The 13,404-nt window shown below is 44.8% G+C and overlaps 1 protein-coding gene across 1 annotated transcript; it reads left to right on the top strand.

Annotated features, from left to right (window-relative positions):
• Nucleotides 1-363: 363 nt before the first annotated feature.
• On the top strand, nucleotides 364-7,592 carry LOC133045148 (WAP four-disulfide core domain protein 5-like). The gene is made up of 4 exons (XM_061127351.1): nucleotides 364-615; nucleotides 6,587-6,727; nucleotides 6,821-6,961; nucleotides 7,334-7,592. Exons 1-3 carry the CDS (start codon nucleotides 531-533, stop codon nucleotides 6,958-6,960), a joined length of 366 nt encoding a protein of 121 aa, XP_060983334.1. The 5' UTR covers nucleotides 364-530; the 3' UTR covers nucleotide 6,961; nucleotides 7,334-7,592.
• Nucleotides 7,593-13,404: the final 5,812 nt, after the last annotated feature.

The following is a 13,404-nucleotide window of genomic DNA, read 5'->3' as shown; positions in this document are numbered from 1 at the left end:
GGCTGGCCCCACTCACCGTGCCAGCCTGGGCCAGCCATCTCCAGCAGAGAGCGCTGACCCTAATTAGAATGCTTCCCTTCACAGGTCTCAGAGCTCTGCAAACCCTTCCTGGACATTCAAAGCTGACTTCTATCCTCCACCTAAGCCACTGCTGGGACTTCAAGATGTTAGAGACCCAGGAAGGGGACCATCTGACTCATCAACTCTCACCCTTTATACAAATGAGAAAAACTGAAGTCCAAACACAAAAAAGGCTTGTCCATGTCACAACCCAAATTGGCGATACAGGCAGGACTGGATCCCAGCCCTGGACACCCAGGGCGGGTCCTCACCCATCATCCATTCTTGCACAAGCACCCTTGCACGGTGGCTCTTGGGCAGGGCGTGGGGCCAGGAAGAGGCAGACACATAGCACTCTGTTTATCCCCTCTTCTTCCTCCCTTAACTCAGTTGCTCTAGCCTCCCCAAGGTTATAGGTGTTAATCTGGGGGCCTCTGGATTCTACTTTATCAGGTGTCAGCAACAGAAACATGAGGGCCCAGAGCCTCCTTCTCCTGGTGGCCCTCCTGGGTTTGGGGAGCCAGTTACCTGCTGCCTTGGGCAGGAGGAAGGGAGGTGAGTATGGGTACGTTCCTATGTTCCAAGGACAGGGCTGGTTTCTACCTTTTAGGAGAGAATAAGAGTTTGGGGAAAGGCAGGCAATGAAGTGTAAGTTGTGTGTGTGTGTGTGTGTGTGTGTGTGTGTGTGTGTGTGCATGTGCCCGCTTCTTAGTACTTCCAGCAGCTTGTCTCTTGTCTGTACATCTTCATGCCTGTCAGCCTGCTTGCATGTGCAGCTGTAAATGTTTTCTTGCCAGTTTCCCAGTGCTTGCCTGTCCACACATCTGACTGTAGGATTGTCTTCACACTCATGCGTCTACCTCTAGTTATATGTGTAGCATTGTGCCCGCTTTTTGGTGTGACCTGCATCTGCCCATGTATCCCTAGGGACGACCACACACATGTGTGTCTGAGCCTGCATGGGCGTCCTAGTGAGAACACGTGTCTTCCTGTGCCTCTGCCGACGGTGGGAGTGGACGGTTGGTCCCTGTTCTTGGTGTCTCCATGGGGGTGTCTGGACCTGTGGGTCTGCAAGGCAGGGAGATGATCTTTTTTGTCATCCTCCATGGCGAACTAGGTCTGGTCTGGCCTCCTGACCATCTTGTTTGTGTCCTGCTCCAGGCTTCTCAGTCTCCTAGCCCAATCTGTGAAAGGGTCTCCGGAGTTGAGTACGGGGCGTGGTCTCTGGGATCCGGGGTTGTCGAAAGGAAGTTCTACCTACCCTACCTCTCTCCTCCTCTGCCTCCTTTAAAAGGCTGAGTCTGATGACTGTGGCTTTGTAGTAGAGACTGAATTCAGGAAGGTTGATTCCTCCCAGCCCATTCTTCTTTCTCAAGATTGCTTTGGCTATTCGAGGTTTTTTGTATTTCCATGCAAATTGTGAAATTATTTGTTCTAGTTCTCTGACAAATACCTTTGGTAACTTGATAGGGAGTGCATTGAATCTATAGATTGCTTTGGGTAGTATACTCATTTTCACTATATTGATTCTTCTGATCCATGAACACAGTATATTTCTCCATCTACCTGTATCCTCTTTGATTTCTTTCATCAGTGTTTTATAGTTTTCTATATATAGATCTTTTGTTTCTTTTTAGGTAGATTTATTCCTAAGTATTTTATTCTTTTTGTTGTAATGGTGAATGGAATTGTTTCCTCAATTTCTCTTTCTGTTTTCTCATTGTTAGTGTATAAGAATGCAAGGGATTTCTGTGTGTTAATTTTATATCCTGCAACTTTACTATATTCATTGATTAGCTCTAGTAATTTTCTGGTGGAGTCTTTAGGGTTTTCTATGCAGAGGATCATGTCATCTGCTAACAGTGAGAGTTTTACTTCTTCTTTTCCAATCTGGATTCCTTTTATTTCTTTTTCTGCTCTGATTGCTGTGGCCAAAACTTACAAAACTATATTGAATAGTAATGGTGGGAGTGGGCACCCTTGTCTTGTTCCTTACTTTAGGGGAAATGCTTTCAATTTTTCACCAGTGAGGATAATGTTTGCTGAGGGTTTCTCATATATAGCTTTTATTATGTTAGGTATGACCCTTCTATTCCTACTTTCTGGAGGGTTTTGATCATAAATGGGTGTTGAATTTTGTCAAAGGCTTTTTCTGCATCTATTGAGATAATCATATCATTTTTATGTTTCAATTTGTTTGTGTGGTGTATTACATTGATTGATTTGTGGATATTGAAGAATCCTTGCATCCCTGGGATAAAGCCCACTTGGTCATGATGTATGATCTTTTTAATATGTTGTTGGATTCTGTTTGCTAGAATTTTGTTAAGGATTTTTGCATCTATGTTCATCAGTGATATAGGCCTATAGATTTCTTTTTTCATGGCATCTTTGTCAGGTTGTGATATTAAGGTGATAGTGGCCTCATAGAAAGAGTTTGGAAGTTTACCTTCCTCTGCAATTTTCTGGAAGAGTTTGAGTAGGATAGGTGTTAGTTCTTCTCTAAATTTTTGGTAGAATTCAGCTGTGAAGCCGTCTGGTCCTGGGCTTTTGTTTATTGGAAGATTTCTGATTACAGTTTCAATTTCCTTGCTTGTGATGGGTCTGTTGAGATTTTCTATTTCTTCCTGGTTCAATTTTGGAACATTGTACTTTTCTAAGAATTTGTCCATTTCTTTCAACTTGTCCATTTTATTTGCATATAGTTGTTGATAATAGTCTCTTATGATCCTTTGTATTTCTGTGTTGTCTGTTGTGATCTCTCCATTTTCATTTCGAATTTTGTTGATTTGATTTTTCTCCCTTTGTTTCTTGATGAGTCTGGCTAATGGTTTGTCAATTTTATTTACCTTCTCAAAGAACCAGCTTTTGGTTTTGTTGATTTTTGCTATGGTCTCTTTTGCTTCTTTTGCATTTATTTCTACCCTAATTTTTAAGATTTCTTTCCTTCCACTAACCCTGGGGTTCATAATTTCTTCCTTTTCAAGTTGCTTTAGGTGTAGAGTTAGGTTATTTCTTTGACTTTTTTCTTGTTTCTTGAGGTAAGCCTTTATTGCTGTGAACCTTCCCCTTAGCACTGCTTTTACAGTGTCCCATAGGTTGTGGGTTGTTGTGTTTTCATTATCATTCATTTCCAGGCATATTTTGATTTCTTTTTTGATTTCTTCTGTGATTTGTTGGTTGTTCAGCACCGTGTTGTTCAGCCTCCATATGCTGGAATTTTTAATAGTTTTTCTCCTGTAATTGACATCTAATCTTACTGCATTGTGGTCAGAAAAGATGCTTGGAATGATTTCAATTTTTTTCAATTTACCAAGGCTAGATTTATGACCCAGGATGTGATCTATCCTGGAGAAGTTTCCCTGTGCACTTGAGAAAAAGGTGAAATTCATTGTTTTGGGATGTAATGTCCTATAGATATCAGTTAGGTCTAACTGGTCTATTGTATCATTTAAAGTTTGTGTTTCCTTGTTAATTTTCTGTTTGGTTGATCTATCCATAGGTGTCAGTGGAGTATTAAAGTCTCCCACTATTATTGTGTTATTGTTAATTTCCCCTTTCATACTTGTTAGCATTTGTCTCACATATTGCGGTGCTCCTCTGTTGGGTGCATATATTTTATGATTGTTATATCTTCTTCTTGGACTGATCCATTGATCATTATGTAGTGTCCATCTTTGTCTCTTTTCATAGCCTTTGTTTTAAAGTCTATTTTTTCTGATATGAGTATTGCTACTCCTGCTTTCTTTTGGTCTCTATTTGCATGGAATATATTTTTCCAGCCCTTCACTTTCAGTCTGTATATGTCCCTTGTTTCGAAGTGGGTCTCTTGTAGACAACATATATATGGGTCTTGTTTTTGTATCCAGTCAGCCAGTCTAAGACAGAAATACAGATCAATGGAACAAAATAGAAAGCCCAGAGATAAATCCACACACCTATGGACACCTTATCTTTGACAAAGGAGGCAAGAATATACAATGGAGAAAAGAAAATCTCTTCAACAAGTGGTTCTGGGAAAACTGGTCAACCACTTCACAAAGAATGAAACTAGAACACTTTCTAACACCATACACAAAAATAAACTCAAAATGGATTAAAGATCTAAAAGCAAGACCAGAAGCTATAAAACTCCTAGAGGAAAACATAGGCAAAACACTCTCTGACATAAACAACAGCAGGATCCTCTATGACCCACCTACCAGAATATTGGCAATAAAAGAAATAATAAACAAATGGGACCTAATTAAAATTAAAAGCTTCTGCACAACAAAGGAAACTATAAGCAAGGTGAAAAGACAGCCTACAGAATGGGAGAAAATAATAGCAAATGAAGCAATGGACAAAGAATTAATCTCAAAAATATACAGGCAACTCCTGCAGCTCAATTCCAGAAAAATAAATGACCCAATCAAAAAATGGGCCAAAGAACTAAACAGACATTTCTCCAAAGAAGACATGCAGATGGCTAACAAACACTTGAGAAGATGCTCAACATCACTCATTATCAGAGAAATGCAAATTAAAACCACAATGAGGTACCATTATACACCAGTCAGAAAGGCTGCTATCCAAAAGTGTACAAGCAATAAATGCTGGAGAGGGTGTGGAGAAAAGGAACCCTCTTACACTGTTGGTGGGAATGCAAACTAGTATAGCCACAATGGAGAACAGTGTGGAGATTGCTTAAAAAACTGGAAATAGAACTTCCATATGACCCAGCAATCCCGCTGCTGGGCATGCACAGTGAGGACACCAGATCAGAAAGAGACACATGTACCCCAATGTTCATCGCAGCACTGTTTATAATAGCTAGGACATGAAAGCAACCTAGATGCCCATCAGCAGATGAATGGATAAGAAAGCTGTGGTACATATACACAATGGAATATTACTCAGCCACTAAAAAGAATACATTTGAATCAGTTCTGATGAGATGGATGAAACTGGAGCTTATTATACAGAGTGAGGTAAGTCATAAAGAAAAACAACAATACAGTATACTAGCGCATATATATGGAATTTAGAAAGATGGTAACGATAACCCTGTATGCAAGACAGCAAGAGAGACACAGATGTATTGAACAGTCCTTGGACTCTGTGGGAGAGGGCAAGGGTGGGATGATGTGGGAGAATGGCATTCACACATGCAAATTATCATATGTGAAATGAATCACCAGTCCAGGTTTGATGCATGATACAGGATGTTCAGGGCTGGTCCACTGGGATGACCCAGAGGGATGGAATGGGTAGGCAGGTGGGAGAGAGGTTCAGGATGGGGAACACATGTACACCCATGGAGGATTCAAGTCAATGTATGGCAAAACCAATACAATGTTGTAAATAAAATAAATTAATTAATTAATTAAAAAAAAATAAAAGGCTGAGTCTGACCTGTCAAAAGATGGGAGAGGCTGGGGCTGCAAAGATAGTCAGACAGGTGCCTCCCCACCCAGGCGATGCCTCCACCTCCATCCCTTCTGGGCCTGTAACACTCTGCCCATGCTGGTGTGTGTATATGACTGTGTCTCTGTGTATATGTCTGTGAGTGGGGAGCCTGGACTTGGAGAGAAGGTTATGGAAGGCAGATGCAAACTTGAGAGTAATACACGGGGCAAAAAACAGGGCCTGCAAAGAGAAGCAGCTTGGAGCTGATCAGGAGCCACCAAGTGGAAACAGGGTACAAGAAGACACCAGACAGATGCGATGGGGCCAGACCAGGCACGGTCTAGTTGCCCAGGTGCAGATTTTGAACTTCATTGTTTTTTTTTCCTCAGCCTTTTAAGTCATCTGAGTCTCAAACAAATCCTAAGAGGATTCAGTCTAGCTTCCCATTTCACAGACAGAAAACTGACGCTTGGAGTACAAACCAAACTAAAACAACAACAACAAAAAAGCCTTGCCGGCCATTTACAACAGCATGGATGGACCTTGAGGGCATTATGCTAAATGAAATAAATCAGACAGAGAAAGATAAATACTGTATGGTATCATCTTAAAAAAATGAAGCTCATAGATACAGAAAACAGTTGGTGGTTGTTGCCAAAAGTAGGGTGTAGGGGTGGGAGTGAAATGGGTGAAGGGGGTCAAAATGTACACACTTCCAGATATAAAATAAGTCACAAAGATATAATGTACAGCCTGGTGACTGCAGTTAATAATGCTACAATTCACATTTGGATGTAGCTGAAAGAATTGATCTTAAAAGTTCTCATCACAAGAAAAAAAATTATAACTATGTATGGTGACCGACATTAACAAGACACTGTGGTGATCATTCTGCAGGACACACAAAAATAAATCATCACGTTGCACACCTGAAAGTGATATATTACATTTCACTTTAGATGTCAATAAAAAAATAAAGAAAAAACAAGCAAGTCCATTCCAAAATTTAAAAAAAAAATTGCAAACGATGGGCAAAGAAGTATGGAGTGGAGAATTTAGATGGCGCAATCCCCAGGACAGCGCTTATACTGAATTCTGAACTGCCTCCAGCGGCAAAATCTGGGGAGTTCTCTTACAGAGAAGTCTGGGGGCTGCCCACCGGATGACGGGCCCTGCCTCCTCTCGGTGCCTGACCAGTGTCTGCACGACAGCCAGTGTCCCTCAGGGATGAAGTGCTGTCGCCAAGCGTGCTTCCTCCAGTGCGTGCGGAAGGTCTCAGGTAAGGGTCCCTCTCCACCGTGCTGACCGCCAGCCAGACCCCAAGCCCCAGGGCCGGCGCACCGGCAGGACTCCCCCGGTCCCTGTGTTGCAGTTAAGATGGGGAGATGCCCCGAGGACCGTCAGCGCTGCCTGAGCCCCGTGCAGCACCTCTGCTCCAAGGACTCGGACTGCCAGGGCCGCAAGCGGTGCTGCCTGGGTGCCTGCGGCCGGGACTGCAGAAACCCTGTCTGAGGTAGGGCTGTGTGTGCCTCGGGCCAGCTCCTTCCCTGTCTGAGCCCCAGCCCTAAGAGATCCCTCGAGTTCAGCCAGCTGAACAGGAACCTTCCCAGAAGCCTGGGCCTCCTGTGGCCAGCCCTGGAGAAGTGGATGGGGTGGGAGGGGTTCTCCTAGCATCACAGAGGAACCGGGTGTCCCTGTTCTCTTGCTGAACTAGTATCACCTGGACCACGGCCCTAACGCTCTGAGCTTCAGTTTGCCCCTGTGAAGGAGGGTGGGGGGTCCTGCCCTCCTGGGTGGGCTGATGGGGTCTGGATGGGGGAATCAGACCCAGAACCCAGAGCTTTATTATGGAAAGGGGGTTAACCTTTTCCTTGTCTCTCCTCAGGCTAATTCTGGCTTAGGATCCATAACTCGGAACCTCGGGATGGGGTTCTCTGCAGGAAGATATGAAGATGGGTGGGGTCTGGGACCCAGCAACCCAGACAGAAGCCCCTCTGCCAGTGGAAATTCCAACCTTAATAAACTCTGTTCTAGAAGAATTTTCCAAACGTCAATCTGTTCACAATGTTCGCCATACTTGCAAAATAGCATCATGATATTTTGTGTATTGCCTGTACTCCTATTGACCTAATGTTTTTCTTCCAAGGGACTCACTTTTGTATAAAAATAAATTTACTTGAGAAGAAAAACTGGATATCACTATTTTAAATGGGATAAACGGGGTCACTTCTCACAAACAGAATGTAAGTGTAAAAGCAGATACAACTAAAGCAATTAACTTCCATGTAAGTAAATCATGTCTGATTAAATGATATGAAATAATAATATTAGATTCTGGCTAGATACTGCCACCTGCCTGTGAGCCTGAAGCCTGCTCTCTGTCTCTGTTGTGATGAAGGATGATTATCGAGGGATAAAGAGATGTTAAAGTCACAGATCTCTAATCTGGGATATTCTTGCTGCTATACTCAGGATTGAAAAGAACTTTCTCAATGCAAGAGTCACTGTCGTACGATGTTCCATCCAGACACACCCTAAGATCATTTCAAATTGCTCCACATTTGGGGAAATGTTGTCTGAACAGTTGAGATGCCATTATTTATGGGTGGGACTAACTCTACCATTGCATAATAAGTCACTGGCCTCTATTTCTTGTAGGCCTGGTCCATGGCCAGAGCTTAATGAGTGGGGGTGTTAAGGGAATGACAGCCATCCCAAGTGGCACTAGTGGTAAAGAACCTGCCTGCCAGTGCAGGAGATATAAGAGATTAGGGTTCGATCCCTGGGTAGGGAAGATGCCCTGCAGAAGGAAAATGGCAACCCACTCCAGCATTCTTGCCTGCAGTATCCCATGGAGAGGGGAGCCTGGTGGGTTACAGTCTATAGGATAGCAAAGAGTCAGACACTACTGAAGCGACTTAGCGTGCGTGCACACAGACACACACACACACACACACACACACACACAAACACACAGAGCCATCCCAACGGACATTCCAGAGAGTGATCCCCAGCAGACAGCAAGCAGGAAAAGAGGGAGGTCCATCCTACAACCAGAGGGAAATGAATTCTGCCAACCTCTGTGAGCTGGAAAAGAACCTCAAACCCCAGATGAGAACCACGACCCTGGCTGACATCTAACTTCAACCTAGTAAAATGCTGAGTAGAGAATCCAGCCATGTCGTGCTCAGATTTCTGATCCACAGAAATTATGAGGTGATTAATTTCATATTTCTTCAAGTTGCTAGGGAGACCAAGTTCCAATCCCTGGTTGGGGAACTAGATCCCACATGCCACAGCTAAGAGTTTGCATGAAGTGAAGTGAAGTCGCTCAGTTGTGTCCGACTCTTTGAGACCCTATGGACTATAGCCTACCAGGCCCCTCCATCCTTGGGATTTTCCAGGCAAGAGTACTGGAGTGGGTTGCCATTTCCTTCTCCAGGGGACCTTCTCAACCCAGGGATCGAATCTAGGTCTCCTGCATTGCAGGCGGGCACTTGACCTTCTGAGCCACCAAGGAAGCCCTGGTGTTTGCATGCTGTAACTAAAAAAAAGAAAAAAGAACCCTGCATGTTGCAAGTAAAAGAGCCCACATGTGGGGCATCCCTGGTGGTTCAGATCGTAAAGATTCCACTCGCCGCAGCTAAGACCTGGTACAGACAAATAAATAAATATTAAAAACAATCAACCCCCCCAAACAAATACCTGGATTTTGAAGACTTAGCACAAAAATGAAAATGTAAAATATATCATTCATAATTTCTTTATTGATTCCATGTTGAAATTATTTTAATAATATTGGGGTGAAATAAAATATAGAAGTAAGACTAATGTTACCCCTTTCTATTTACTGTTTTTAAAAGTTGCCTTAAAAAAATTTAAAGTCTATTTATGGCTCACATTACATCTATCAGACCGCGATGGCCTAGAGGACTCAGAGGTGACCTTGAGCAAGTCACCTCACCTTTCAAAGCCTTACATTTCTTATCTGCAACATTGGAATAATAATAATAGTGCCTATGTCACAAACATTTTTCAGTTTAAAAGATGAGGTCTATAGAATATTGGAACCAAGGTAAGTGCTCAATAAATAAATCGTCATTATTAACAACAATATCTGTAAAGTAGGAAACCTTTCTTGTATGGTCCTAATCTTCAGGACCAGGCACACAGTAGGTGTTTAATGAAAGCTTGTGAGTCACACACCTTGACAAAGCTCTTTGGCAGGGTTCTGTCTTACCCTTGCCACAGTGAATCAGGAATCTGTGGGCAGGTGAGGACACTGAATTTCGGGGGCAAAATGATTTGTTTCAGGCTTCCCTGTTTCAACATGTCCTTGCTGAAATATGGGAATATGTGAGTCCCCATCCCAGGTCCACAAGGTCTAGCTAAGTGCCCTGAGCAAGTGACACTTGTGAAACAGGGAAGAGAAGACCCTGTCGGCAAGAACTTAGATAAGTCACCTAAAGCCCAGCCCCTGGCCCATATTAAGCACTCAACTAATGAAGCTATTATTCCTGCTGTCCTCTAGGGACCCCCCACCAAATTACCCCTCATCCCCTGGCCTCTGACTTGGTGAGGATGTCTGGACTGTGGGGGCCCAGTCTCCACACACCCCGCTTCTTCTCTCAACCGAGTCAGGAATAGAAAGCACCGCTTCCGGGCTCCCTCCCCGGGCAGCGGCAGCGATCAATAGACCTCAGCCACCGGGGACGGAGGAAGGTTGGGCAGAGGCTGCAGGCTGCAGAGGCGGAGAGGGGCTGCGGGGCAGAGCGATCCCGCCAGAAAGCGGCTCTCCAGCCTCTGCACCTTCGGGAACCACGCGGCCCGCACGGCCCGCGGGCGCCCTGGAAAGGCCCCTACAGGTACCGGACCTCCCTTGCGGGGCGGGAAGCGAAGGCGAGGTTAGGGGAAGGGGCGTGGGCTTCAAGAATGGGAAGCCAGGCTGCCCCGGGGATCCCAGTGCCCGAGGCCCCACGATGAGAACTCCCTCAAGGAGTGAGCAGCGTGGAACTGGCTGAGCTTTGAGGCTGTCCCATTGGCTCATCTGTACAGAAGGAGTTGAAAATCTCCCAATCAGGGTTAGTCGAGGGATTAAACTCAGTGAAGAGTATCTAGAGCCCAGAGAAGTGACTAGCACATACTAGGTGCTCAAAATTAATATATGGAGCGTCTTGAATCAAAAAGTCTAGTCTCCAGTCTCAACTGTGCCATGGGCTAGCTGGGTAATAATTTTCAGCAAATCATTTAATCTTTCTTACTGATATTCAGATTCTTGTCAGAGAAGGTTCGTTAAATGATTCATCCTGTTTCATAGAGCAGGAAGGTGAGTTATAGGCAAAAGGGGAAAGGATTTGCCCACAGTCATGTGCCTAATGGGTGATGGAACTGGATTAGAAACCCCATCTTTTTAATCCAAGTCCAGTAGAGGCATAGGAGCTACATCACATATGTATTTATTGTGCACGAATTATGTGCCAGTAATGGTGCTGCCCATAAACAATTTGCCTCATTTAATCCTCCAAACTTCTCATAGAACCTAAGATGTTCCCCAGTTCACAGATGAGAAAACCGAAGCTCAGAGAGGGGCCTGATTCTGGTCAAGGTCAACAGTTAGTAAATGGCAGACACAGAATTTGAACCCAAGTCTAATGAGGGAAGTGTGATGAACTGACATTTATTGAGCATCTATTGTGTTCCAGAGGCCTCTGCACACGTACTCACAATAACTCTTCACCGGAATGTATTATCTCCATTCTGTAGATAAGGGAGCTAAAACCCAGAGCTGCAGGAGACTGGCCAGAGGTCACACAAGTGACAGAGGTAAGGAAGAAATCCCCACCTACTTAGACACCAGGCCTAGGGTGAGTGAAAGGTACTCTGCGTGCTTCCTGTCAGGCACTGGGCCAGTGGCTGGATACACACTCAGTCTCCGGTCCACCCTGAGAAGCAGGCATTACTGAAGCCACAGCCCAGATGAGATTACTGAGGGTCAGGAGGTGAGTCACTAGCCCTTGAATCCAGCAGAGCTTGGAGACAGTGAGTAGTGGAAGGATCTAACATTTCCTGAGTATCCGCTAAGGCTGATCATGTCCATAACCTACCTTAATCCTCCAGCTTTTGAGAGCAGGTGCTATTGTCTGCATTGTGAATTGTGCATCCTGCCAAAAATAGAAATCTGGAGAAAAGCATCTTCTTCAAGGCTCCAGATGCATCGGGGTGGCAATAAACCCACCTGCCTAACTCTAGGAGACAGTAAAACAGGTGAATGACTTTTCATACCACTTCTGGAGCCAGGCCTGCTAAAGGCATTAGATCATTTAATATTTTTGACCACTCTTTTTAATAGTTGACAGAAGCTCTGAAAGGTGACATGACTTGCTTATGGTCACACAAGAGTTCAAAATTCAGTCAGGTTGAATCTTATGGTTGCTGTGTAGTCACTAAGTTGTATCTGACACTTTGGGACCCTATGGACTATAGCCCGCCAGGCTCCCCTGTCCATGGGATTTTCCAGGCAATCTACTGGAGTGGGTTGCCATGCCCTCCTCCAGGGCATCTTCCTGACCCAGGAATCAAACCCATGTCTCCTGCATTAGCAGGTGGATTCTTTACTGCTGAGCCCCCACGGAAGCCCTCTGACAGACTCTACAGATGTTTTAAAAAGTCTAAGCCAATGCTTCGCAATCCTGACCGTGCATCAGAATCACCCTCCAAACTTGTTGAAACGCACACTGCTGAATCTCCTCCCCTGAGTTTGTGATTCAGCAAGTCCCCAGCAGGCTAAGAATATGCTGCATCTTTGACAAATCCCCAAGTGATGGTGACTCTGCTAGCTCAGGGAACGCACCTTAAGACCTTCTGGTCTAAATTGATTCTCCCAATAACCCTAGATAGTAAGCATTACTATCCCATTGTGTAAAAGAGGTAACTGAGGTTCAAAGTACTGGCTTGTCCAAGATCCCGTAGGAATGCTCAGGTGTGCGAAAATCCAGGTTTGGGCAAGGAGACATACTGTATGGGCAGCCAGCAGGTGCCAGGACATCCTGCCTTCAATAGCTCTCATCATCCAAGGTACAGCTCAGCATTTCCTTTATGTAAATGAAGGAGGCGGACTCGGTGATTTGGCCAAAGACCCCCCCAGTCGGGGAATGAGAGATATTCAAACCCAAGCCTGACTCTTGAGGCCAGAGGGCACCTGACACTGTGCACCTATGGCATACCAGATGCTTGACATGGAGCCTCCAACATGCCTGGCTGGTGGATGGCGCGGGGAGGGAATTTAGACCTGGTCTTTGGGGAAGGGGCCAGGCACTAGGGCTTCCCTGATGACTCAGATGGTAAAGCATCTGCCTGCAATGCACACAGGGTTGGGAAGATCCCCTTGAGAAGGAAATGGCAACCCACTCCAATATTCTTGCCTGGAAAATTCCATGGGTGGGGGAGCCTGGTAGCCTATAGTCCATGGGATGGCAGAGTTGGATGCGACTGAGCAACTTTACTGGTTCCCTGGATAGAGGGACTTCCCTGATGGTCCAGTGGCTAAGAACTCCACGCTCCCTATGCAGAGGGCCTGGGTTCAATCCGCAGTCAGGGAACTAGATCCCAAATGCTGCAGCTAAACATCCCAAGCGCTTCAACTAACACCCTGAGCAATCGAATAAATTAAAAAATAAAATGGGTAGAAAAATGATTCAGATCCATTAAAAATGACCTTATGAAAGAAACTACTGCTAAGAGAGAAACTGGTAAAAGAGAAATCCGATAAGAGAAGGCACGTTCCAGGGCTTTGCCATGGTGACCAGGGAGTGTGGCTTCTGTTTCAGAGGTGGCAACATTTGTGATGTCCCATTTCTAACCGCCAATGTGAAGACTCTCTGGAGTTTCACGGGGAGCAGGCAGAGGGTATCTGATGTTTGTTGACTGCCCATTGTATTTTGGTACCTCCCTTTTGAG

Source organism: Dama dama, chromosome 23 (genome assembly GCF_033118175.1).
Source record: "Dama dama isolate Ldn47 chromosome 23, ASM3311817v1, whole genome shotgun sequence".
Taxonomy (NCBI): domain Eukaryota; kingdom Metazoa; phylum Chordata; class Mammalia; order Artiodactyla; family Cervidae; genus Dama; species Dama dama.
The sequence above is the reverse complement of the archived record's forward strand: the minus strand, read 5'-3'. Positions and strand labels throughout refer to the sequence as shown.

Bases quoted from the DNA above. Each gene is read 5' to 3' on its own strand.
- LOC133045148 (XM_061127351.1), top strand. From the start codon at position 531: ATGAGGGCCCAGAGCCTCCTTCTCCTGGTGGCCCTCCTGGGTTTGGGG. The intron at 616-6,586 runs GTGAGTATGGGT...GTTCTCTTACAG, and splicing joins CTTGGGCAGGAGGAAGGGAG to AGAAGTCTGGGGGCTGCCCA. The intron at 6,728-6,820 runs GTAAGGGTCCCT...CCTGTGTTGCAG, and splicing joins GTGCGTGCGGAAGGTCTCAG to TTAAGATGGGGAGATGCCCC.